At 47.2% G+C, this 27,768-nt stretch overlaps 1 protein-coding gene across 1 annotated transcript; it reads right to left on the reverse strand.

Annotated features, from left to right (window-relative positions):
* Positions 1-1,315: 1,315 nt before the first annotated feature.
* On the reverse strand, positions 1,316-27,245 carry LOC103536960 (alpha-2-macroglobulin-like protein 1). The gene is given in 34 exon segments (XM_030465178.1): positions 1,316-1,356; positions 1,488-1,590; positions 1,903-1,971; positions 2,693-2,783; positions 3,081-3,205; positions 3,318-3,533; positions 3,672-3,886; positions 4,230-4,392; positions 5,285-5,359; positions 5,558-5,714; positions 6,486-6,567; positions 6,708-6,884; positions 7,866-7,949; positions 8,549-8,603; positions 9,107-9,228; positions 9,769-9,895; positions 10,025-10,250; positions 12,435-12,549; positions 13,364-13,448; positions 14,448-14,600; positions 14,815-14,964; positions 16,188-16,333; positions 16,680-16,779; positions 17,917-18,084; positions 18,568-18,677; positions 19,048-19,162; positions 20,161-20,272; positions 21,623-21,707; positions 22,141-22,300; positions 22,792-22,812; positions 24,514-24,566; positions 25,162-25,324; positions 26,268-26,451; positions 27,187-27,245. Coding segments are annotated over 34 exon segments (4,107 nt in total).
* Positions 27,246-27,768: the final 523 nt, after the last annotated feature.

Genomic DNA, 27,768 nt, shown 5'->3' on the forward strand with positions numbered 1-27,768 from the left:
ACTTTTACTGTTTCTCTCCCAAAACAGGAAAATCACATTTAATAGCACCTGGGAAAAATAAGTTCTTCACCTCTGTTTTGCACATGTTCAATGCAAAACTCTGCCCCTCCAGTAGCAGACTTGCACAGGAGGAGATAGAGTATGTCATAGGGCAGAGCTGGTACCCGGGGGAGAGGATCATCACATAAGCTTGAGCTGAAGGCAAGGGAGGGCTTAGGGTATGTTCAGCAGTTCCTTTGGCCAACAGCTGCATTTAGAGACCTTTTTCAGGAGACATTGGCAACGCTGTATTGCTGAAGTGGGGTGAAGGACTAGAGTCTCAAGGCACTGCATTACTATCTGGGGACTGCTTCAAGGAAAAGCTGGTGGAACAGGAGCTTAGGAAGGGCACAGGAGATACAGATATTACAGCATGTTCTGTTGCATCTTGTGCTCCAAAGCTGCCTAAATTCCACTGTGGGAAGTATTAGGAGGAAACATGGGAAGCAGGAGGAGGGAGCAATAGAGAAGCGAGAAGCTTTGTACATTTGCAGTGGTAGAAATGGTGTCATCATCAGCTAAGCCTGTCGTTCATCAACAACTGGCACAATGGCAGCAAGGGGAAGGGGCCAAGCTTAATTTAATTCTTCCCAGATGAGTACCAGGTATGTGACACCCCAACCCAAGCCCTCACAACTGCTGGACTGATGTCATCCCTCAGTCCATCCACTCAGGGACAGGACCACATGGGCTCAACTTTAATGTGGGTTATTTCCCAGCTGGGAAACTTCCTTCCATTCAGAGCCTAACCTGAAATATTGGCCAAAGTCAGGAGTCACAGTGTGGCAGTTCCTCTCCTTTATCATGAATATGGGATCTCCTCCACCCCTTTCTGAGGGACCATGTGTGATTGTGGAAACAGAAGATAAGACAAACAGAAAGCATGATCCATCCCTCCATGGCAGTCACTGAGTTGTGGAAGATGCCTTGTCTTGGCTAGTAGTAGGGGTGGCTCTCTAGGCAGGTGCCTAGGCAGCATTTTCTCTGTGGGATAGTGTCAGGATACAGCATGTACCATTTCAAGATTCTGTTGTGCCTGTCTTCAACTTCCACCAGACCCTTTGCAGCTGCCTCCCTAGCTGCAAAAGAGCCCCTGTCCTAGCTCCACACACCAAGACACAAGCAACTGCCCATTCCTCTTTCTCATTAGATATATGCTCCTTATTAATTACCATCGTCCTTCCCATTTTTGATTGCTTACATTCCCTCTCTCCTACCCTAGAGCCCTACTTTCCTGATGCCATCATTTGTGACACACAGGAACTTAGTGCCTACCTCAACTACAGTCAGCACTGTAGTCAGCCAAGGCTTGCTCCTCTGCAAAAGGAAAAGAAGAAGTCAATTACACAGACGTGTGCAAACAGAGAAGAGAACACAACATCTCTTCATAGCCAGAGAACTAGGAACCCAGGTTCCAGTCCCAGAGCAGGAGGGAATCTGCAACCCACCTGGCTGGTAGTAATCGTAGACTTTGATGCTGGCTGGTTTCAGGTTCTTTACCTGAATTAGTTGTTCCAGTTGCAGAATGAAAGCCTGAGATTCATCATTGAGCTTGTAGAGGTAAAAAGAAATTAGAAAGGAAGGGGACAAAGAAGTCACTGCATCTTCCTGTTTTCTAGCTTGAGTATTCTCCTGCACTAAATGCCTCTAATTCATTATAGATTCTGGATTGTATAAATGGAGTATGTGTGAGGAATAGCAAATTCTGACACAATGACAAAAAAAATTGTCAAGCTTCCTGTGCCCACATATCTACCACTGCTCTTTCTCCATGCCTAGTTCAGCCTTGGGCTTCTCACACAGCTCCTCATCCTCTGGCCACTTGCTGTGCCAAACCAAATGCTTTTATTGCCTCCCACCTACCTTCTCCAGATAAATGTATACCACATCAGCTTTCACTTCTATTTTCTTAACGATGGTTAGGTGCTCCAGCTGGGAGAGGAAACAATAATACAATTAAATGTGTGAGCACCTTCTTTAATTTGTGAGCACTTCCTGACCTGAGGAACCCACTGAGGTATTGAAGGAATTGTGTGGAGCTGGACTCTATGTGAACTGTTTTTTTACTCATACATAAGAGTTTTAGTGGTTATATCTTTAGCAGTCCCTCCTGGCCATCTCTTGTGAGCATCTTGGGAATGAACTATGCTCTCTCCTCAGTTACAGGAATCTCTCACTCTGGGGACAAAAGGCTGTGTGGGTGGTACATAGGACTGATGTGTTGGTCAGCAAACAGGTGCAGGTACCAGTAAAGATTCTTGTTACCTCATCTCCATGACTGCTCAACAGCTCTTACACACATGCCCAGGGGCTGTGCAAATAATTCATCTTTCCATTTTATAGCTTAACTGGGGGGAAAAAAATCACTAAAATTATAGTCTCTCTAAGAAACCTTGTCTTAGAATTTCTGGCAAACAAATCCTGGTGTTTAACACAGCAGCATAGTTTTTTCCTAGCCCAGGGCGGAATAGTGTAAGTGCCATCTCTGATCTCCTGTAGCCAAATGAGAGATTTTGGTTCAATTAAAACAGAACAGAGCCCCTATTAATTTAGTTACCTCATGGCCTGAACTGAACAGTTCCCTACGGGAGCAAGCAGGTGAACCCATTCATGACAGCCACATCATTATTTTTTTTCATTCCAAAGCCCTTACCAGCATTCTGGCTCTAGGAGCCAGCACAAACCCAGACAGCAGGGAAACCTCCATGATCACCATGTTGGATGTGACTCTGCTCCCAATGTAGCTGAAGAAAAAGAAAGTCAGTGGGTCTGAGAACCATGCCCTCCTAGCTCCCTTTCCCAGCATCTCCATACCCTGTTTGGACAATCCTGAGCCAGGCAGCCCATTTGCAATGGGGGATATAGCAGCCACTGTTCCTTCTCACAGGAGGTAGCCAGCACCTTCCTTCCCCACCCCTTCCACCTACCAAATTCACCCTCTGTCCTGTCTGCCCCAAGTGTCGGGTCCCTCCATTGCAGCCCTGAGGCTGTCCCCAGCCACAGTGGGTCTTGCTGGAGGAGGGAAAACCCCTTGGGGTCACCTGGTAAGGATGTGGATGGTGAGGGCACGCGCATTTGCCTGGCTACAGTTGTTCAGCTCTGTGTTGACACGGAGAGTGAAGGTTACAGCATCTCGTGGGGAAGGCTTGTGGTACCTCAGCACCATCTACAGGGTGAGGGCCAGGAGGGGAAAAGGCAGGACAGACATGATCTCAGACAGGGAACAGAAACAGAGTCCTCCACCTCTCCTTTCTCCCATGGTTGTCTCACCACCTCACCTGAGCAAAGACACAACTGCTGCCATGGACTTGCACCAGGAACTGCCCTGGAGCCTCTGTCAGTGCTGCCTGCTGCACCAGCAGCCTCTTCTGGCGATTGATTTGAAAAGTCTTCCCAAAGCCCCTCTGGGACTTCACTCTCACAAGTGCCTGGCCTGAGGTGCTGAATATCCTTGCTGCATATTTTGCCAAGGCTTGCAAGGCAACAACCGTGTCCTGGAGAGGGAGAGACAGTCACCCATCTGAAAGTATCAGCTCTAGTGAAGGTAACTTGGAGCAACAAGACCTCGAGAGGACTCACCCTGCCAACCTCAGGTGCAAAAGTCTATCACTCCACAGGGAGCTACTTGTTACCTGGGTGGAGGCAAAGCCTCCATAGGCATTCTGCTGCCGGATCAACCACGCCACGATACCAGCTGCAGTTGTCATGTCACCCGCGTGCACCCGTGGCTTAGAGAGGTATGCCAGGAGCACATAGGCTGTCAGCTCTATGTCCACTGACTGTGTATCAGGCCAGAAGTCCATGGAAGCTGGAGAGCTTGGCTTGGGGCTCCAGTGGATTTGTCCTCCTGAAGAAGGAAAAGGAGCATGCTGGCTATCTGGAGAAGGCAGAATTGGGGTTTCACAGGAAACAAAACCCAGAGTGCATTAAGGGTTCCTTGAGCTCATTCCCTGTAATCAGGACAGGATTTCTTTCTTCAGTTGATTTTCCATGACTTCATCCAGTCTTAGCCTACAGATTCCTATCTCCTCCCTTACAAAGACTCAAAATCCTCCAGGCTGAGGAAACTCTTTCAAACACAAGGACTATGTACAAATACGTATGTCATTTGTAACCCCTCTGTCCAGACATGTATTACTTCAGATCCCAGCAGGTAAACCATAAGCATTACCCCAAACATCAGTCAGCACCTGATTTGATGGCCTGTTCCTCTAGTTTGTACAGTAGCTCCTGGGTTGTCTCATAGTCCCCAGCCAGGGCAAAGGCATAGGCCAGCACAGCTTCTGTGTAGATGTTGGTGACATTGTGAACTGCCTTCTGCAGGCAGCGGAGGGTAGTCTGCATCAGCTTGCCCTGTGTTGGGAGAAGAGACACATGGCAAACTGACAGGGGCAAAACAGGGGGCAGAGGAGCTCATTACAGAATTTCTGAGGTACTGTGGTACTACAAAATTCTCAGAGGTGACAGGAGATATGATATATCAAAACATTTTACAAGGGCATGTAGCAACAGGCTGGGAGGGAATGGGTTTCAACTGGAAGAGAGTAGATTTAGGTTAGACATTAGGAAGAAGTTCTTCACTGTGGAGGTGTTGAGACACTGGAACAGGTTGCCCAGAGAAGCTGTGGCTGCCCCCTCCCTGGATATGTTCAAAGCCAGGTTGGATGGGGCTGTGAGCAACCTGATCTGGTGTGAGGTGTCCCTGCCCATGGCAGGGGGGGTTGGAACCAAATTATCTTTAATGTCCCTTTCAATTGAAACCATTCTATGGTTCTGTGGTTTGATTACAGGGAGCCAGACTGTGTCTTCCTGATGTAGCTTCATAGAAACTTATTAAATTACACACCTCCTTGAGAAAACAGGCAGTACAGCCCCCAGTGTGCACTGAGAGCCATAGCCACTAAACACTATTCCACCATGTCTGTTTTAAAGCACTGTCTCTTTTCATAGAATCATAGAATTGGCTGGGTTGGAAGGGACCTCAGAGATCATTGAGTCCAACCCTTGAACCACCGCTGCGGTTGCTAGACCATGGCACTGAGTGCCACATCCAGTCTCTTTTTAAATATCTCCAGGGACGGAGAATCCACTACTTCCCTGGGCAGGAATGACTTCACAGTCTGGCCAAACATTGGCTTCTTCCCAGCAGCACCCTCCCTGTTCCTGGCCTGGAGAATGCCAGCATTACAAGCTGACATACAGTGGCACTCAGGTGTGGGAGAGTAGAGGAGAGGAAGGTGCTCACCTTCAGCGGCTGACCCAGCTCCAGAAGTGCTGCAGCAACATATGCCCCCAGGGAGATGTCATCATCCACGCCACTCTGTGAAGGGAATGCACCTTTCACTCTCTAACTGGTGTTTGGAGGGTGCAGGCAGTGACTCCCCAGAAGGAGAAGCTTAAGGATAGTTGCCTGGGGGTCAGGAGTGACTTTTCATGATCCTTTGGGATTCCAGAATCTCTTGCTATCATGTTTGTTCAGTCATTCCCAGCTGTACTGCCTGGCTTGGCCCTCATTTACCTTTAGGGAGGAGTGAAAGAGGCTCCCTTTGGTGGCAAAGCAGCCATTGGGGAGCTGGTTTTTCTCTATCCAGCGTAGGGCTTCCTGGACATTCTTGTCATCTACAAAGATATATTTTCTGGCTTGGCCAAGACTCTTGACTACAAAAGCTGTCAGCCTAGGAAGAGGATGAGTTGTGAGAGAAAGAGAAACACAAAAGAAGCAGAAAGTCAAAGACCACTTGGTAGTTGTCCCTGAAGTTAATAATGACATAGTGGGGTCCCAAAAAAGAGTATTCTTACATAGAAAAGCAAGCTAAAAGTGCAAATGGTCCACAGGCCCCAAATGGCTCCTCTCCCTCAGCCTTGCTCCACAAATACACTGTTCATATACTCCTGCTTTACCCGGTTGTTTCACAGTGAAAAACCTCTTAGCCTTTCTACTTTTATCCATTGCACTTCATCTCCCCCAAATACCTACAGTATTGAATTCCCCCTTTTCTTCCTCCCTTCCTTTCTCCATTTCTCCCAGCCCATGCACCCCAGGGTCAAGCTTGGCCACTGCAGCTCTTTCAAACTCACCCAAGCAACATCCTCCCTGTGGAAGTAAATTTTTTATTGCTCTTCCTGATCTACTTCTAGTCAGCATGTACTCCTCTTGGCTATTGGGACACTACTAACAGTACCTGGTGTTTTCTGTGGGGCAACAGCAAGGCCATAGAGATAAAAAAAGGACCTCCCGTCCTTTGGGACACATCTTCAATGTTCCACTTTCTTAGAAACTCTGTTGCCCTGTCCCACTGCTTTTTCATATGGCTCAAGTCCCTCAGACTGTCTCCCTGCCAGAGAGTTCCTGGGGTATCCGTCCAAAAGAAGGAGTACACATCATTTTTTCCAGGCTCTGGTCCAGATAGGAAAAATCAGAAGTGAGGACTATTTGCAGTGCTTACCAAGTGTTCCCTTCCCCATCCTGCTGCCCAAAGACACTGTAGGACCCATCTCTGTGCCTATAAAGAAGCTGCATCTGGTACCCTGAGGAGATTAGAACAGTGATTAATACAGCACGGTAACAAAGAAGGGCCAACATTGACAGAGTGAGTGCAAGGACAAGAACTATTGGTAGGTTGGACACAGGTAAAGGCAGATGAGCAAGGTGGTTCTGTTGTACTTGCCATTGTGCAGGAACCCTACTGCCCTCTCCTTGATCTCAGGGGTCAGCTGCCTCGTCTTCTCCAGGTACTGCAGCACATAGACAACGGGGGCAAACAGCACCATGTTCTGCTCCCCACAGCCATGGGGCATCTGCACCAAGTGGTCCAAGTTCTGCAGTGCCATCCCCATGAGGTCACCTACACAAGGATGTAAGAAGCAAAGCAAGTGTGTGATTTGAGGGGCAAAACACTGGAGAGAGAAGGAAAGAGGAATAAACAACAGAGTGCAGGATGGGGAGTGGTGTTTTTGTTCTTCCCAGTCTGGCACCATAATGCAGGTTTACCACAGTGTCACCCTGGGGAACTCTCCCTCATCAGCTTTTGCAGCCTGAAGGGCTCCAGCCATAACAAGTACTACTTGTAAAAGCCTATAAGCACAGCTGCAGTTGCTCACTGTGCTTCATACAGACAAATATAAAAACACTTAGGGAAAGGTTGAGATGTTTCTGGTCTTTAGCCAGGCCTGCTCTACCTGGCTGTATATCAAGCTTCAAAATGTCAGTAAGCCAGAAGGGGTGTTAGTCAGATGGTGTGAAGGTGTCCATATGTCCTCCAGGGAGGCATAAAAGCCTTGTATTTGGCTTCCTCCCTTCTGGGCCTGTTGCTTAATAGACATGACTATTTATGCCAGGCCTGGCTTGCGGGCAAATGAGCCCAGCACTTAAAACTGTATTGAATCGTTGGCATGTCTGGTCCCAGTAGCCTCTCAAAAGTTTTCTTTTTGCAGCTTAGTAATGCTGAGGATTGCTTCTCACCAAGAGCTTTTGTTGTAGCAACAAAACTCAACAGGGAGTCAATATGGCTACGAGCTTTGCTGATTGTACCTACAGAACTAGCTAAGGTCTTGAAGCTCCAGTAAAAAGAGTGGCCTAGATTCTCTGCTCCAAAGTTTTAGCTAGAAAAAACAAGGATTATTCTCCTCTGCAGCTTACTTTTCACATGAAAGCCTAAGTATTAATCCAGAAATCTGAAAGCCTAGTGTTGGCAAAGCTTGCAGAGCATAGAAACACATCATATTCTCTTTTGAGAAGTTTCATGTCAAATGGATCCCCTGATACCAGCACCAAGTTAATCTTTGCTTATCTGTAACAGTAGTCAGTGAGTCCACAAGACACTTACCTGAGATGGAAATGGAAGCCCTGGCAGATCCCTTCACTACATTGTCAGGGAGGCGAAGGGACACATGTTCTTCAGCCTTGTTTCCTGATAATGACAGGATAAAGATGCAGTATGAAAAATCAGGCCAAACGCAGCTAACCAGAAGGGCAAGACTGTAAGTATGCTGCCTGCATCCCACTCAGACATACTGATCCCGAAAGTCTGTTCCACTCATCACACCAAGCTCCATTGCCAAGAAACTTTTTGACTTAAAAGAGAGGTGAGAGCTGCTAGCCAAGCTCACCTCACAAGTCAATTCACTACACTCCATAAGTTTCACAAGGATCACAATTGGTCATCACTTGACAAGGGGACATCCTGGAAAGACCTGCAGTGCTGCAGGGACAGGGTGGGGGAGTTGGTGCTCTCACTGGAACTCTCACCATCAAGCCCCAGGAATGCCTGGGGATTGCAGTTTGGGAAGAAGACTACAGAGCAGGATTTTGACACCTATACTGAGAGGCAAACTCAGTAGGACAGCAGATGTGGAAGTAATATTTCTTGTTCTTTCCTGTCTAATAGGACGTGAAATTTCCTATATGAAAAATCATTTGAAATCATTCTTTCATCAGACACCCCGCAGTTTAGTCCTACACTCAGGTCTAGTTATTTCAGGCTACAATACCCATTCACATTCCACATACCTCCTCTTTGGCACAGAAAGGAGCTGTAAGACTTCTCCACTAAGACACCTTCTGGCTGCCAGGGCAAGAACATAGACATGGGATGGGAGAAACAAGATTACATACAAAATTCCTCAAAAGCAGCAAAATTTCAGAGCAAATTCATGTCTGAATTCAGTGGTTAGTCCCCACACTGTCAGGGACTCCATCCTTCTCATCTTTGGCAGGTCTGCACTGAAGCTGCCTACTTCATTGCTCAAGAGAGCAAGAGCAAACCTGGGCCATGGGGCACTATGGTCAGTGGGCATATACAAAAGCTCATGCAAGATGGATGATTGAGCAGGGAAAGGTACACGGAGAGACACAGACGTGGTGTATGAATGCAGCTCAAGAAAGACTGCTGCAGCAGGGGAACAGGTTTGGCTAGATCCTGAGAAAAACAAAGCAAACTTAACCACAGCATTGGTATGCTAATGCTGGACAAAAATGAGGAGAGAAAACCATTTAATCCAGTTCAGCCTTCCTTCCCCCAGAGGCAGGGATTCTCAGAGAGGCAAGCGAGCCTGCTCTCATACTGACCCGGACCAGCACTTGCTTGACCAGCATATGCCTCTGCCTCGTGGTAGTTGGCAAGGGCTTCCTGCTCCCACACCGTGACATTGTGTCCAGTACCTCTGTCCTCACTGTGACATTCAGAGTCCCTAGCAAATAAATTGAACAAAGCCTGTTTCTTATACCTGTGAATATACAGTAAATTTGCTTTAACCGATAGTGGTCTGAGATGCTTCAGGTGGCTGATCTGCGTATCCTCAGCAGTTTGGCTGGTAAAGGTGAGCCAGTCAGCACTCATGGCTTGTTCAGACACCCTCAGCTTGAGAGAGAATTAAGTAATACCTCAACAACAGTAACTTCATTGCACTACATATGACTTCAACAACAGAAAGTCCAGCAGCCCCTTGGACCCCAGTGCTCCCTTCCCATTGCTTGTGAAGCACAGCTCCAGTAATACAAGGTTTCCCCACCCACTCTCTTCAAGGGTTCTCCATGCCACCCATTCCATTCTCTCCCTCTCCGATAAGCCTAAGAGAGAAGGAAAGCAGACATGATGGATCACATGCTTGAACCACTTAGAACAAGTTTCAGGGTCCAGAGGGGGCCAGGCTCTGCCAGGTGCTCTGGACCTCCCAGTCCCTCTCCTGTTTTAGGGTTCCCCATCACCACTCTCATTTTTGTTGCCTTACCCAGATGGGCTGCTGTCACATTCCATGTGAAGGTCCTGGACTCCTCTGCACACAGACACTCCTTGTCCCTGCAGGTGCGGCACGACTCCACCTGGAAATCTGAGGATTTAGCCAGGGACACATGGATCTAAGGGAATGGCAGATGGAGGAGAATGACAGGACAGCTCAGGAGAGGTGGCTTGGCACAACATGCTCTAAAACTGGAGGGCATGGAAGGTCTGTCCCACACAGTGTTGCTTGTGAAAAAAGCACACACCTGTATGCACTGCTGCAGGTAGTTGAAGACAGTAGCTTTCAGCATGAAGGTCTCTCCTCTGATGACAGAATATGGCAGCATCACATCCACAAAGAAGGGCTGAACCGTTCTGAGGCTTATGGCTGGGGCAAGGCCAAATCCCCTCCCAGAAAAGCAGAACATCTTGACTTTCCACTCTCCGGCAACAGCAGGTGCTGTGACCAAAACAGTCCTGCTGCCATTGGTGCTGAGAGGAAGAGAGCACTTGCATGAAGAAATTCACAGAATCATTCAGGTTCAAAAGGACCTCTGAGATCATCAAGTCCAACCCTTAATCCAATACCACTGTGGTTACCAGACCATGATGAGTGCCACATCCAGTCCAGGGACACAGAATCCACCACCTCCCTGGGCAGCCCATTCCAATACCTGATCACCCTCTCTGTAAAGAATTTCTTCCTAATATCCAACCTAAACCTCCCCTGGCACAACTTGGGACCATGCCTTCTTGTCTTACTGATGGCTGCCTGGGAGAAGAGACTGACCCGCCCCCCTAGTTACACCCTCCTTTCAGGTAGTTGTAGAGAGTGATGAGGTCTCCCCTGAGCCTCCTCTTCTCCAGACTGAACACCCCCAGCTCCCTCAGCCCTTCCTCACAGGACTTGTGCTGGATCCCTTCACAGCCTCCTTGCTCTTTAGAACTGCTCTGGGACCTCAATCTCCTTCCTGAACTGAGGGGCCCAGAACTGGACACAGGACTCAAGCTGTGGCCTCACCAGGGCTGAGTACAGGGGCAGAATCCCTTCCCTGGACCTGCTGGCCACACTGTTCCTGATACAGGCCAGGATGCCATTAGCCTTCTTGGCCACCTAGGCACACTGCTGGCTCATGTTCAGCTTCCTGGCAATCCAGACTCCCAGGTCCCTTTCTGTCTGGCTGCTCTCAGCCACTCTGTGTCCAGCCTGGAGCTCCCCATGGGGTTGTTGTGGCCAAAGTGCAGGACCCGGCACTTGGCCGTGTTGAACCTCATCCCATCGGAATCAGCCCAACTCTCCAGTCTGTCCAGGTCCCTCTGCAGAGCCCTCCTGCCTTCCAGCTGATCCACACTCCCCCCTCAGCTTGGTGTCGTCTGTGAATTTGCTGATGATGGACTCAATCCCCTCATCTAAATCACCAATGAAGATATTAAACAGAACTGGGCCCAGCACTGATCCCTGGGGGACACCGCTGGTGAGCAGCTGCCAATTGGATCAGCCCCATTCAGCACCACTCTCTGGGGGCCTCCAGCAGTTCCTAACCCAGCACAGAGTGCTCCTGTCTGAGCCCTGGGCTGACAGCTTTTCCAGGAGAATGCTGTGGGAGATGGTGTCAACAAAGGCTTTGCTGAAGTCCAGGCAGACTCCATCCACAGCCTTCCCCTCATCCCCCAGGCAGGTCACCTGAGCATAAAAGGAGATCAGGTTGGTCAGACAGGACCTGCCCTTCCTAACCCCGTGCTGGCTGTGTTTGATCCCTTGTCCATCCTGTAGGAGCTGTGTGATTGCCCCATAATGATGTGTTCCATAACCCTGCCGGGCACTGAGGTCAGGCTGACAGGCCTGGAGTTTCCTTTCATCCCTTTTTGTGGATTGCTGTGACATTCTCCAGCTTCCAATCATCTGGGACCTCCCCAGTGATCCAGGGCTGTTGGTAAATGATGGAGAGCATTTTGTCGAGCTCCTCTGCCAGTTCCCTCATCACCCTGGGGTGGATCCCATCTGGTCCCAGAGACTTGTGAGGATCCAAGTGGCTCAGCATGTCACAAACTTCATCCTACCCTGCTGCAATGATGAGGGCTCATGGGCTTGGGTGGAGGAGATGTGAGGTCGTTGTTCTCAAATCAGCCTCTGCTATATTACCACTGACTTCTGCTCCACTGGTTCACTGCAAGACAGCTCTCAGCAATTTATTCCCTAAAGCCATAAACCCTGCTGAAGCGCTATCAGTAACAGATTTATTCCCTCCTCCTGAGCAAAATGGTGCCTGGGCATTCCAGCTCTGTACATTCAGTCAACAGCATGATGCTCTGGAATGCAGCATGACCATATCCTCCTGACTGCTGATTCATCAATCTAAGTACTGTGGCAACAAGGGCTGCAATTTTAGCTGGTGCACTCACCAAACTGAGAAGTTAACACGGTGTAGACCATTGTGTGAAGCAAGACCAAAGTTAGTGGTTTACCCTTGAAGTATATTGCTCCTCTCTAAACCCGTGTAGACTTCAGTTCAGCTTGATGAACTACAAATGCAGGGAAGAGCCACAAAATTCAAAATTCACATACAAATCTCTCACTACATCTATGGCTGGACTTCTGCACAAGTGCAAGTCAGTCAAGACTCAATAACAAAGGGATCATCCCTCTGTCCATTTGTAAAGTCTGGCATCACCTACCCAACAGAGAACAAATTCCAGATCCAAGTTTCAGGGAAATAGTGGTTAAGTCTTCCATGGGCTGTAAATTGGGTTTTCTTCTTAGTGATACTTTGGTCTTCTGTAGAAGGCCACCCTGAAAGAAAGAATGAGTTCCACAAGAGTGGGAGAGGTGAACCCTACCAATTATAGACAGCCTAGCAATGAGGCAAGAAGCGAGGCAAGAAGCAAAGCAAGAAGTAAAAGAGGAGTGGGAAGAGTCTGGCAGAGGGAAACACAAGGGAGTGGGCTGATTCGGTGGGGAGGGAATATATAGGAAGTGAAAATAGTATGGTAACAGGAGAACCAGCTTGCAGTGAGCTAGTTGCAAGTTTTCCAAGGCTTAGTTAAAACAAAGTCCACTTGCTGACTTGACTCAGAGTTGGTGCTAAAGACCAGGGACTTTCAGAGAGCCATTTTAACCACACTTCTGTAATTCTATGAATAACAACACTGTTTGTTTGTCTGCAGAAAACTCACAGCTCTCTGCAATCAATGGTTTAAATATCAGGAGGACTTTGAGCCAGCTTAGTATGATCATCTAGTGCAGACTAACAGAGAGAAAAGAAGTGATTCTCCCTGCAAGCACAGCTGGGGACAGAATCCAGATTTTAGTACAGCCTGCAGAGTAGTCACTGGGAAACAGATCCTGGCCCATGACTGGGTTTGTCATGAAAGGAAAGGGAATGCCATGTTTTAATGTCAGGGAACACCTGGGTAGTGACATTCTTCAGAGCCCTTTTTATAAGGACTGGATCATTCCTGCAGGTACTGTTGGACTGTGTAGCTAGGTTGTGGCAGCACCACCCATTACTCCTCAGAGGGCCAATATCCACAGCAAACCTCAGAGATCAGAGGGCTCTTCTGCTTGGGTGCCCTCATATCCCAGGTAGGCTGAAAATGCAGCTCACCCACAGTTGGCTTCCTATCTGCCCGATGAAAGCACTGAGAAGGCCTCTTGATCACAAGGTTTGAGAAGATTTTCAGTCCCATGTTCTGTTAGGGAAAGAAGGAGAGCAGGGGAGGCAGAAAAGCATTTGTGAGTGGGGAGGAGTGGCTACTGCTCTTTAAAATTACTCTGAAAACCATCAGAGACAGGACAGCCCAGTGTCCAGGAGCTCAGAACAGCACTGGGCCAAGAAGAGATGGTGCTGAGGAAGGCATGGCACAGCCTCCCCAATCCCTTCTTTCGTAGCAGGTTACTAAATCACTGTCTCTCTTTGGGGGGACACTGGAATTTCTTGCTTCTCTCAATGCATTTCCAGTGGCAATGGCACAGACGAGAGGTGTCAGTGTCCCTGTCAGAGCCCTCGAGGCACTCTGGAGGAAATGCTGGATGAAATCTGCCCTCTGAAGTTGTACAGAGGTGTGAACGGGGAGCACGCCCCCTATTCAGCCCCTGGGGATGTGACATGGGCATGTCCATAAACACAGAAGATGTCTCTATACTGTGAAAGAGCATCCCAGAACATGTCTCTGTTGCTAAACAAAAGAGGACAGGGTCTGATCCCCAGGTCCAAGGCTAAATGGCACTGGCTGCCTTGTGCCCATGCTGCATAAGACTAGTTCATTTTAGAGGAGATCTTCCTTAAAGACACCCTGAGATCTGCATGGGAACAGCATAAAACAGCACCAGAGAACAGGCTAGCAACTAAGCCATGTCAATGATCTGTGGTCTAATAGTTGGGATCACTCCTTGTCTTTTCTCTAATACTGTAGACAAACAGTACTCAGCCCAAGACCTCATTCCCAAACCCCCAAAACTGGGTTTTGCTCATCCAGTATCTCATCATCTTGCTTTCTGCACCTGTGGAGGGGAACAAAGGTGTTCATACATATCATGGGATTGTACATCTCTTGAGGTAGCATAGCTAGGTCAGGGCAGACAGGAAGGTTTGTCTGGAGAAGGCAAGGCTTCCTCAGACTGCTTGGGGAAAAAGATATTTCAGATACTCATCATTTCAACAGCTCTGGGAAAAGTCATGACGTGGTTACCCGGAAGAGGTTAAAGATGTCAGGCTGAAAGGACTGCCGTGGCTTCCCCCGTAGCAGAGTGGAGGTGGACTGGGGCTGAACACAGTGATCTAAGTGTTCTTCTACTTGGGCAGGGTATCCATGTCGGTAAGCAGCAGGAAACAAACCATAGACCTAGGGAAACTCCCAGGCAGAGAAGAATCAGGAGGGAGCAGATACCTTCAGATGCTTCACTCCACCCTCTCCTAGCATATATATCTGTTCATCCCCATCTCCCTCAGCAGATCTCAATTTCTCCTCCACAGAAAGACTTCCTCATCCATTAGCTTTGCTGCCTCCCCTGGCTTATGTCACTCCTGTTTTTTTGCCTCATTTCACAGACACTCACCATTTGGCTTGTCAGCTCACTCTGCAGCCTCCCAGTGAACATGTTTTCATCCACTGCCTGTACTGCACACAGGGAGCCAGGGGCTGCCTGCAATTGGAGCTGCACTGTTGATCCTGTGTGGGCTTCTTTAGCTGGGAATCCTACCTTGACCTAGAGCAACACACCAGGAAGAAAGATGAAAAAGAGAGAAAGAGGGATGCAGAGGCTGACAGACTGTCAGCACGGACAGAAATCAGGAGACCAGCTGCAGTATTCCCAGCTTGGCCACTGCTATGAACAGAATTCACTGCCAAAGATTTCCTGTTTGTAGAAGGACTCTCTGCCTCAGTGAGCCTACCTCAGTTTCCCTTTGTCATTCAATTGTTCTTTGCCTCTCAGTCTCACACTCTTTGTCTCACATCCACTGCCCTTAGCCCAGAGTTGGAGAATCTCCATGGAAAACCAAGGGCGTAGCAAACTCTGAACTGGTAACAGCCTTGGAAGTACTAATAGAAGGCCAAGTTGCCAGCTGCTCTGCTATGTTGAAAAACATGGACCCCAGCCTGGCTTCAACTAGGCCAAAGACTAAACAAGAATAGGCAGATAAACATAAGAATTTGTATAATGGGGGAAAAGGCTTTCTTAGCTTTTCCTTTGTTTCCCTTTTGTTCTCCAACAGAAGATGTTGGAGGTTTGGCTAAGTAATTAAATGACAGCAGCCAATCATTTTATTCTATAAAAGGCTAGTCCCATCTTTTGATCCATGAGAATCCTGTATACTTTCCCTAGAAGGTATGATGGACCTTCTCCCTTCATCAGGGACACCTGCTCAAGCCATTGCCACTGGCAAGGAGGGAAAGGGATTCCCAGCACAGCCACTGGGGGGGTAAGAAGTGTCAAATCTGTATATGAATTCCTGACTTTAAGACTCTAGGATCCTTACAAAAACTACAGTAATTGTATTATCATATTGCCAGAGGTATTATTTTAATAATTGTTCTAGAACTAGCATAAAACCTTCTGATAAGTAATTGCCGAGTGCTCCAACAATTAGCTTTGTGTAACAGTTATACAGATGGTTGATTATCTGCATATTTTATTATTAAGATACCTCCTTGTTTGTTATCCTAACACCTTTTTTTTCTACCCTAATATCCTAACACCCACATAATCCAATTTATACCTCTTTAGTCTAGCTTTTAAGATCCTTTGTTATTTACAACAAATCCTAGGTTACACATATGCATCTCATCTTGTCCCTTGGCACTGTGCTGCAGACATTCCCTTACTGTCTTCTCCCCAGTTCTCTCTTTGAGGGATCTGAGGGTCTCCCTCCCTCAAGCCTGCTGATGCCTGTTTGTCAGATCTCCCCCAGCCACAGGAATGAATCTCACCTGGTTTTCAAAGCACAAAGCAACATCAAAATGGATGCTGTCAGCTGCTACCCCACCTCTGGGGAAGATGGCATACACTACTAAGGAGGGTGATGGGGTGAAGTCAGCAGTGAAGGTCAAAGGGATGGAGAAGGAGCCCTTCAACACTGAGGAAGGAAAAGCAAAGTGTTTTCATCACAGACCCACCAAGAATTCCTTCTGCCCTCACTTTTTTTTTCTGCTGTATAATCCCACAATGTCAAACCAATTCCTGCTGCTGCTCAGTTTGTGCCCTCCTTCTGTTCTTTGATGCCATGTGCTCCATCTCCCCACAGGTCCACCCAGCCTCTCTTTCTATTGTTTCCCTCATTTTATCTTTTCAGCCTCTTCCAGTTGACACAATTGCTTCCTTAGCCTCTTTCTGTCCTGTTTGCTGACTGCCCAGAGCTTAGAATGGATTCAGGGAACTTGAGGGAAACTGGCAACACTGTCCAACCTAGAAACCCATCAGGCACAACTATTTCCATTTTACATCTGCTGCAGACTTACTGTGCAGCTTCCCAACCTGGACAGTCTTCTGGCCCCTGACAACAATTCCAGTCCTCCCAGTGACCTGCAGGAAGAGGGACACAGGATGAACAAACTGCTGTTTGCCACCAGAGCACAGTCACATTCACCCATGTGCATCTTGCACATGGGTGCAAGAAACTTCTTGAAACTTCAGAAACATACTGTGAGTCCAGTCCAACACTATGTCTCAGGTCCAGCTCCATCACAGCACAGGAGGAGGAGCCTGAACACATGAAATTCTGGTTTGTCTAGTTAGGACTGTGGATGGGTAGTGGGTTCACTGGAGGTAAGCGAAAGACAGCTAAGGTATTTCTCCTTTAGCGAGCAAATCTCCAGAGTGGACCAAAAGTCATTCCACTAAATAGCTGTTTGATAATCAGAATGAAAAAGTGATCCTCCATACAGTTTAAAGGGAGAGGGGTTTGACAGCAGTCCCTGCACAAGACTCTACCCTCTGCAGCCTTCAGAGAGGCTAAGGGGGCAATGTGCTGCGAAGACAGAAGCTTCCACCCACCCATGGAAGTGACTGAGGCCCTAATACCAGGATCACACTGTAACCAGGCTGAGTTTACTGGCTGTAGTGTTCACCCAGTCCCCCTAGAACAAGCTCTTCCCCCTGGGGATGATGTAAATTACACCCTCACATTTCACTGGGGTCTGGTCCCATCAGCACTGCCTTTTACCCCAGGTTCTCTGCTGCACTTACTCACATAATATGCAAAACCTATACGGCTGGTGTCTTCTCCCAGGTCATCCCGACTGACCACGAAGGTCACCTGGACATTCTGCCTCAGTCCACATGGCAGTGTTCCTTTGAGTGGATCTATGTCCAGGAAGCTTTTTGTTGTGACATGGAAGGGTTGCAGGTGATGGTAAGCATTTGTGTAACTGAAGTCAGTTTTTCGAGGCATATGCATGAGCTCCTCCAGTGTGAACCTTCCCTGAGAGGGGGACCAGAGACACACAGAAATTAAGAGTTTAATGCTTCCATGCTTTGCTAGAATGCCATCAGTTTGCTTTGGGAAAGGCTATTGCTGGGTGCCTTCCTGCTGGCTCTTGCACAGGCAGAGTTTTGTGCAGAGCCCAGGCCTGAGCTGGCAGGGGGGCTGCAGGGCAGTAGTGGGGAGGATCAGCAGAGATCAAGGATTTTCACTTTCCTTCATGCAGAGGTGGAATTTACCTCCAAAGAGACTGATGAGCTGTTCCAGGCAGTTGTGTCCAGGTTGAAGGATGCTATTCCACTGCCATCTGTGATGTATGTTTTGATAAGGTGGCGCCTCATGAACTTTATCACGAGATAAACTTTTCTGTTTTTCATACCATTTCCATAGTGATCCTGAAGCTTAATCTGGCAACAATGGTGTGAGGCCAAAATCAGATATTTCTCTCAGTGTCATACCGAAAACCTTCCTCCCTCTGACAAACATAGAGCCTTGTGTAGGTGGCCTTAACTTCAGTGTGGCCCCAGAAAGACAGGAGACCTATAAAATTGCTTCATCTCTAAAGCTAAGCTGCAAGTGATTAAAACCTGTCTGCTCCATAGTGTGACTAGAGCAAAAGGAGGTCATCTCCTAGCCAAAAGCTGAGACATCCTTGCATCCCAGCATCCCTGCTGAGATGTCACTCATCACTCTCAGCAGAGGCTGCAGGTGTAAACACATAAGAGAATCTGAAATGCAGAAACTGAAGCCACATTGTCAAGTAATGTGACACACTGCAAGGTAAAGTATTCTGTCTGAGGAAGAGAAAATGGTTTGGATCAGCAAAAATTAACTAGACACTGAATTCTTTGGAAAATAAAGGGGAGGGAAAAGCAATGGAAAAAAATCACCTTCCCTCTGTAGGGCACTCCAGGGATGTAATATGCATTTGGTGTCTCAAACACTGCCTTTGCAGCAGTCCTGGAAATGAGGATTTGGCTGGAGGTGTTGATCTGCACCCCTGTCAGAATGCAGAGTGCAAGGGAAGCAGGATCAGTATTTGTTATTCCTATCCTCTCTAAGCAGAGTATTTCAAACTTCCTTCCCAACACCAGCACCCGTCAAGGTTTGAATGCTGTTCCCTGTGGCAGCTCCTGCTTAAGCTGAAATGTCTTCAGGCTGCTTTGTGGCCTCATGGAACACACTCCCAGGCACACCTCATCCACCTGCTAAGTATCTCCTTGTGAACACAGCAAGTTCCTCAAGCAGGACTGCTTTCTGTGTCCTGTGATGGTCACAGCACCAGGTGGAGAAGAGGGGGATGTGTGCCCTCACAGACCCAGGAACTGTCCCTCTTTCCCTTGCACCACCTCTGCTGAGTCCCTGGGTACCTGTGCCCATCTCCAGGAGAGAGGCTTCTGCATAGAGCTTGCCATCTTCCTCACTGGGAGCCAGGTTGAAGACAGAGGTGCTCACAGAAGAGGTGAAGCACCCCTTGCTTGCAGTCTGCAATAGGAAGTGGCAGATATTATTTGAGTATGGGGAGAAGGAGTCAGAAGCGCAAGGTATCAGCCATTCTGTCATAACTGCTGACTGCTACAAGTAAAAATGCAGGCTCATATATAGATTGATACAGCTCATATTTTAAATTCTGTATTTTCTATTTTCTATGCATAAATATGTGTAATTCATATTATAGAAACAAAGCAGGCATCACATTTTCATCAAAGTTACGATGGTGGCAACTTTCCGGCTTTAGTAGAAAACTAAATACTGCATTAACTGGATCACAGAACATTTTGATAGATCTAGCTAGAAGAACTGCAGAAACTAATGAAAATTCAAAGTAACAAATAATTTCCAGAGCTGGAAGATTACAGATACTGTAACAAGTCAAAAAGACATGTCATAAAGGATGAAATGTTTTCAACCTTATGTGTGCAAGGAAAGAGCTCAGCAATGAAATGCTTTGTTAGGAATAGAAAGATGTAACAAGGAAAATATAAACAGATTCAATATATAAATATATGGAAAGAGAAAATATGGTATAAATCCACCATGTGATTTGGCTATGGAATTAACCGTGTCTCCACCATATGTTAGAGTCCTGCAGTTTCAGGTTAGGTTCACCTTAACGCAGTAATTTTGCACTCTTGAAAGCTGTATTCATTGTCATTCTTACACTGCATCAATTTATGACAAGTTATACTTCTTTACAGAAAAGAACAGAACTCTAAATCTTTATGTGAAATTCCTCTTTTCTAGTCCCTAGCCTTATTAAGCATAGTCATAAAGAATAACTTCCAGGTGTGAAGGCTTCTCAGTTGGTCTGGGCAGCAACAAGTGCATTAATTGAATAAAAACAATAATTTATTAGTCTGCATATACATTACAGAGGCTGACAAACTTTCCCTACACAGCAGTTCATTCTGTTCACTCAGACCTTGATGCATAGGCCTGCAGTGCTCCCTCACTACCCATCTATCTTCCAGGATTTTACTCACCGGGCCACTGTATTCCCTACAGATATCCTTGCTGGCATTTTGGAGACGCCTCCTTGCCTTCTGGCACAAAATCACCCTCATGGTCCCTTGCACTGCTTTCCCATAGCTGTACCTGCAGAGAGGACACCAGAGGAGCTGCTGCCCAGAGGCACTGCGTGCTTTGCTGCTGAGCACCTTGCTCCCTCCACACAGGTGGCCTTACTGATGAAAGTCCTTTATGCAGCTGGTATGCTGGCTGGTATAAGTGGAAAGATAGCACACTGTGTACTTGGGAAGTGCAATAGCACAGTTCTGCATCCAGTGGAGGCAGAAATAAAGCATAGAGAGGAAAGGACCCACGCTGTCTGAAGGTCTCTCACTTCTGCATGCTGGGGAGCTGCAGGCAGACTCAGAGAGCTGAGCTGAGCTGATGTGTTCATGCAGCACAGGGCACCACACAGTAGAGATATGAGTTCAGGTGTGAAAGCAACAGAAAACCTGCATTCCTGCAGAGCACAAAACCATTATACGGCAGTAACGGAGCTACAGAGAGACCTCAGAACTGCCTCACTATGGGCTTGTCTCATGGTCTGGCCTCCAGTTTCCATCATCAGACCTGCTCTGCTGTTTTTTGGCAAAGCACATCAGAAATGTGCCCTTGTCAGTGCAGACATTCCCCCTGCCTGCCTTGCTGCCTTTCCCTGCTTTGACTCCTCTCTGGCTTTCTCTTCAGAGCAATGATCTCAACAGTATCATCAGCAGGAGGACATCTCTGGCCAGTCCTGGGGATGCAGAGTGCTGTACTGTATACTACTAGTGCTTCATATGGTTTAATTTTAAACATTCCAAGTAATTATAAATTATGTTAGAGAAGCAGCAAACAGACATCAAAAGTCTCCAGAAAACCTAGTCCCAAATACAAATCAGCTCACCTAATTTATCAGTCTCCAAAGTGCTTTCCAGATAATTCTCCTTCCACTTTTGTGCTTACTCTGCCTGAGGTCATGCCTTCCTTCACATCCTCATCTGGTCAGTTTTTCTGATGACTACATAACTAAAGAAACTCCCTGGCTGCTTCTATGAAGATATTAAGTTCAGCAGCATGCAGGTGAGAAGGAATAGCATAACTTTTAAGTAAACATCAGTTCCTGCTTCTTTACCTCAGCTGATTGCTCCCATACCAGATACACTTTTTTCTCCACATAAGGTCTTTCAAGGCTGGACACACACAGAGCTTATACAGCAAGGTATAACTTGCCTAGAAAAAGCCTCCCTGTAGATGACTGGTCTCTCTCAAGTGTGGCTTGTGTACCTGTTCCCCAAGGGAGTGCCCTTCAATCTGTCTCTTGCACTATTTGGGATTCTCCAAAAGGAACAACTGTTCTTGGCCCTCTTTGAGCTACTTCTCCTTGATGGAATCAAGAGGTAGGAGACATGGAAGGAGGGACAGTTTTTATGAGCTCTTTCTAAATATCCTCCTTACCTGCCACAGACACGCAGGTGGAAAGTTTTATCTGAAGCATAAATCTGAGCTGGTCCCTCGAAGAAAACATCAAACTTTTGCAACACTGGAACAAAACCCACAGAGTTACTCTACCAAAGGCAACAGAATATGATATCACAAACGGAAAGAGTGTGTTTATGTGAGGCTGGAGTCCCATGATGGGTCATGTTCATGAGGTAAAAGCAAAGACTAATTGAAAACAGGAAAACTAAAGACACAATACACTTTTCCCCTCAATATTTTAACAGTCTAGCAGAGGTCTTCAGTGTATTCTCACTCTGTGCCAGCCTAGTTGCCAGCAGATGCCTTCTCCAGAAATCTCCATCACAATCTCCCTTGTGTTCATTTCTGATATTGCCTATTCTGTGTAGATTTGTGTTTAATGTTAGCTCTCAGGCAATGAACCTTAATTTAGAATGTTTGGCTATATATTACTGTACAGACAGAAACAAGCAACTTTTTCCATCCCCTCCTTTGTTCTCCGTACTCCATCTTACCATGTTCCTCCACCTTGAAAGTAGTGGACGCTTTTGGGTTCGCAACACTGATGGTGTAAGTCCCCAGAGAGAGCTCATCAGCTAACTGGAAAGAGAGATCTGCAATGCCCTGCTTTGGTCTCACATCCAGCCATTGGCCAATGCGGTTTTGATTTGGGTCCTGCAGTCCAGAGAAAGGAAAGAAGGTGCAGTCATCAGCAACACTTGCTATTCTCCATTTAGAGACTACTGGATTCAAAGGCATTTTGAGCCTTTCACAAGTTCCTGCTGCTTTTTCTCCATATGGTAGTGAAGTGACCTGAGTGCTGGAGCTCTCAGAGCAGGGTCACTCTACAGAGTAGAGTGACCCTCAAAAAAGGGGTCATCAAAAAAGTATGAAAGCTCTTGACATTTAACCTTTCCAGTCTTATCTAAAGATGAACAGTAAGAGTTGCTGACTAAAGCCTGGCTGACCTTCCTGAATGTAGAAATAGATGGAAGCTGAACCATTTGGATCATCAAAGCACAAGAAGCATGTGGACAGAGTATGTACATGCATGTGTATACACAGACCCTAGGAAAAGTAACTTGACTCAGTAAGACAGTGGCCTAGGTACTTATCCAGACTGAAGTAGCTTTCCCCATTACACATGAAGAGTTGGAAACACCCACCTGGACTTCCACCATGGAGTACTGCAGAGGAAACAGACAGCAATGTCAGAATCCGGCATGACAGAGCAACCAGCATCTAAACTTTTCTTACCCACCTAGCCCATGCACAGTGACATCACCTCTCCCAAATATTACAATAGAAGGAGCTTGATCTCACTGAAACCAGAAGAATGGCTTTGAAGTAGTCAGGAAAACACACAACATAAAAATCTGTGGTATTCTTTGGATTTGCTTTTTGAATCCTCAATTTTTAAAATGCACTTTGATAGACACTCTACAACCATGAAAGACTGATTTTACTATAAAAAGAAGACAGACTCAGAAAAACAATCATCCCAAATTCATAAGTATTGAGAGGCATTGGGTTTTTAATGTAAATCCCAAGAATCAGCAAAACTCCATCACCTATAGAAAGAATACACCCCACATTTTCCTGTGAACAGCCTGGCCTAGGAGTAAAAGCACAAGTGGAGACATGAAACACTGCTGACTAAAGCTGATAGTAACAGGGAGGGACATAAAAAGACATACTTCAGCCCTTCTAGGCCTATTAATTCTCTGTTCTTATCTCACTGCAGCTATCAGCCAGGAGGCAGTAGTGATGAATGACTTGTGATTTGAGGCATTTTCATCACAGCATTATTAATAGTTATAATGCTAATATACACACAGAGACATCAAACATTGATGGCAAAATAGCTTCATGAACCAATTGTAGGCATGGAAGCAAATGTATTGTTTACTCTATTATCTAACTAATATAGGAGATATGACTTCCTTGTTGAGAGGAGAAAGGACAACCTAGGCCCTCACCAATAGCCCAAAAAAAGAGGAGATGGAGACACCAATAAAGAAGCTGGAAGGATCTCTCCATTTACTGCAGTCTAGAGGGGTTTAATCCAACTCTCTGCTCACGTGTGCCCTTCGGTATTTATCTGTCATGGCATGAATTCCTGTTGGCTCTCCTTAAGTTGCTAGAGGACAGAGGAGTGTGAAATAGCTATAGCTGCTGGCTGCAGGTATAATTGCTCACTGTAGAAAGATGCCAGTTTTGCAGTTTCCTGGGTAGCACATATGCAAGTCTCTGGCAGCTGACCTGACATGAGGGAAAAAAGCTGCTGCCAACAGCAAAGTGAATATAATTTAGTTATACTATTGTCTCTCTCTTTTTTTTTATCATCACTTCATGCGTATCCTTCCCTATATCAATTATTTTTTCTTAAAATTCTGCAGATGTGTCACAGCTTTCTTCATACTCTCCTGCCACCCTTAGATGCAAGAAACTCCACAAAGCACTGAGCCTTCCAGAGCTACAGGAGGAGAGCTTCAGGTCTGGCCAAGTCTTTATACAGCTTGTTGAGTAATTGTGCCTGTGGCCAACAGCCCACTGATGTCCCCAGAAGCTCTGCCTATTTCTTGGGGTGTTTTTTGAGGGGCTTGGGGGCTGCCCTATACTTACTCAGCTAGCAGGGAGTGCTGACACCCCCCCACCCCAAATTCCATCAGCAAAGTCAACCCTGCTGCCAGACAGCAGGAGATGACACAGTAATCAGCAAACAGACACCGCTGTGCTCATTTTGTTTAGTAGAGGGTTGGATTTGGCTGCCCTGGGTGCTGCAGACATGGGGACTTTCTCAACCTCCGTGGCATGGCAGTGTGAGGGGAGCCAGACGTGACAGAGGGAGCCTGGAGACTTCATTGCCTCCACTTAGATGCCTTTACCTTGCTGCTGACAGGAGCAAAGTCTTCAGTCAACGTCACGATCCGGAATTTCACTGAAGAAAAAAAATCAAGCAGAGCACATTAGAGGCACAGAGTGCATTCAGGGACAGACTTACCCTGCACCTACCTCACTGTGAAATCCACACAGCTCCCCACACAGCACTGCTGGCAGCCCCATGTCTGTCCTGCAGCCCATCCTACACACACCACCCTCCTCTCCCCTCCCCTCCCCTCCGCCTTGTGCAGCCCTACTCACCAACTTTTCCCCCCAAACACATAGCAGCAGCACAGCCGCCAGCCTCACAGTTTAGGGTCTTTCCCATAGGCTACACTCAGAGTTACCTCAGCTGCAGTGTAAGCTGACCAGTTCTACCTCGACCTGGCTGAGAAGACCTCATTTAGGTCTGCTCTCTCTTCCAAGCCAGCTCTGCTCCTGGAGTGCATGAAACCAACCCTTCCAGTCCCTTCCCTCCCCTGAAACATGGTACATGGATAAATCACTCCAGAAAGCATCAGATAGCTACCTCCTGCACCCACATAGAGGCTGCATGGCACAAAGCACTCAGCTGTTCACTCATAGGAAACCGGGAAAAAAGTCCAGGCAGATCAAGGCAGGAGAACTGCCAGGGTGCTCCATGCAGTGCTTACCTGTCTGTCCTGGGTTATAGACAGGTTTATCCAACTGAATGAAGGTGCCTGTGCCAGCCCTGTGGATCAGGACTTTCTTCTCTTCATTTACACTGAAGTAGTGGCCATTGGAGATGCGGAGGTGGACAGTGCCAACTTCCTGGTTGCCTGCAGGTTGAGGGACCTAAGACACAAAAGAGGACCCATCAGGTTAGCAGGCAGTAGGAGAGGACAAGACAGCAGAGCAATGCTCTTCTTGCTCCTGCTGCACTCTGAGATCAGCCTCTTCTCCACCTTACTCTGAAAGCCAGCACAGGGTGTCCCCTCAGTGGCTGAGGGATGTGCCATGGAAGCACAAGTGACAATGCCTTTGCACTTGCCAGATCTTGGACAAAAGGAAAAGGGACCCTGTTCCTGCAAAGAAATTGCCTGCCCCTTCACAGGACCACTGTTAAAACCTGCATGAAGCAAGATGGAGAAGGCTTTAACCAAAGGATGAAGGTCTATGTTGAAGAGAAATATGTTTCCTAGAGTGTGGGGGTCATGGAGGCTGAAATCCACTCACAGTTACCAGTCCAAACCAAGAAAATAAGGTTCATGAGCTTTAAGATTGGAAAGATTTGTGCTGAAGTGCGCACAACCTCCTGTGTCTTTCCTAATCCTCCAGGACATTTTCCAGCCCTTAAGGAGAAGCTTGAAGGGAAGCAAACGTGACAGAAGGTTGTCTGAGATGAAAGGTCTACCTATTTCTTCATCATGATTCACAAACTACACCCTGTGAAAGTGCTTCCTTCTCACAGGGAAGAATGAGCTTCACAGCTGTGCGTTTCAAAGCAACACCATCCTCCTCAGTCCTTTGCTGCCTCACCAAGCAGCCTTCCCTTGGTGTACCATTAAGGTGGACTGTGAGATAATCAGCAGGAGAGGTAACATGATGACAGACAAAGGCAGGAAACAAGTACATCAGGCTCACACTAAAAATTTCCTGACTTTGCATTACCTCCTTTCCATTCCCTCTCTCCTCCTGTTTTATCCTCATTCTCTATTTCTCTGGTGAGAGGAGTCACAAGCCAAAAGAGTGTGCTGGGAGGTGCCAGCTGGAGGTCCATGCTAAGAATGATCCTGACCTGAAATTTGGAGCACTCAAAGATCCAGTTGTTCCGGACAACCTTGCGGTACAGGCTGAGGTTGCCAGATGGAAGCACAAGAGTTAGGGCCACACGAATAGGCTTCTCCACCCCACGGAGGTCCAAACACACTCTCTGGGAAGAGGGGTAGGGCAGTGCAGCTGGAACGATGATCAGGTACCTCCTGCAGTGGGGAAACAAGACATCACATCCTGGGAACAGTCTCACCCACTCTGTGGTCTAAGGAAGCAGAAGGAAGGTTTAACACCCCTCCGGGGGCAGGATATGCTGCTCTGCTGGAGCCAAAGGGATAGGTTAAAATGAGAGACTGGGCTTCTCACAGGGGTGATGGAAGGTATATAGCTAATGTCAGATAAACACAAGAGAAATGCTTTCAGGTGGCCTCAGATTACACTGGTGTGTACATAGTTCTGGAGGATGCTACAGGAGTACATAGAAGCATATGCGGTAGAGGCCATCTCTGCTTTTACAAAGGAAATAATTTTAAGGTGTTGCCAATACACATGGAAAACACACTGTCCAGCCCTTCAATAGAAAAGAGTTTGCCTTTCTTTCTTTGAGACTGCTTCTCCACTGCCTTGGCAGCAGACTGATTCCTCCTTAATCATTTCTAGCCCTGCAGCCCTTTTCACCTTTCCCTTCAGCCTGCCTCAGACTGCAGTCTTTCATTCTTCTTGTTCCCACTGTTGGTCCTCATCTATCTCTTGTACTGTAGTAATACCTGTGAGAAACATTCCTATTTTCAGGAGGATTTCATGTTCAAAACAAGGCTTGTGGCATTCCCCATGTCTACTTTTTCCAAGAGATGACTGGCAGGGTCCCACACTCTCTCCCTGCTACCCTGGCCCCTTCCTCAGTATCACAGCTATCAGTCACCAGATTTTTAAATGGCACTTACGGTTGTGCCACTATCCCCAGGACAAAGAACAGGCTGCTTAGGAAGAAGGGAGTCCACATTGTCATGGGAGATGCCCAGACAGGTTGATTCCTCTGGAGGACCGGTCAGGAGAGAAGGTAGGGTGCAGGTTCTCCCCTTCCAAGGTCTCCAGGCCACCTGCTGTTGTTGGTGTTTCTCCCAGGAAGCAGTCAAGAAGCCCCAGAGTTTCTTTCTTTCTGCCTCATTCCTGTGTTTATAGTGCTGCAGGCACAGGGTTGTACCATTCAGGAAGTTCCCCAGCCAATCCAAGTCTTTTTGGACTCCAGCCTCTCCACTTTCCTACTCCCCTGTGGATAGACCAGCCTCATACAGAAAACTTGGCTTTTTATTTTGCAGCCTGTTTCCTGGTCACTGGGCTGACCCTGCTCCCTGTACCAGTTGCAACTCCAGTCCCATTGTTTTCTCTCCAGCTGGATTGTCTTGCGACCCCTTGGCATGAGCACTCAGCTGGAGCTTACAGAGAACTCCTGTGGTCATGCTGTTCCCAAGCTTTCTGAGTCTGCAGCTCCCAAGACAGGTCTCAGTCTGGACCAGGCTTTGTAC

The sequence above is a fragment of the Calypte anna genome, chromosome 1, assembly GCF_003957555.1.
Source record: "Calypte anna isolate BGI_N300 chromosome 1, bCalAnn1_v1.p, whole genome shotgun sequence".
NCBI classification, from domain to species: Eukaryota; Metazoa; Chordata; class Aves; order Apodiformes; family Trochilidae; genus Calypte; species Calypte anna.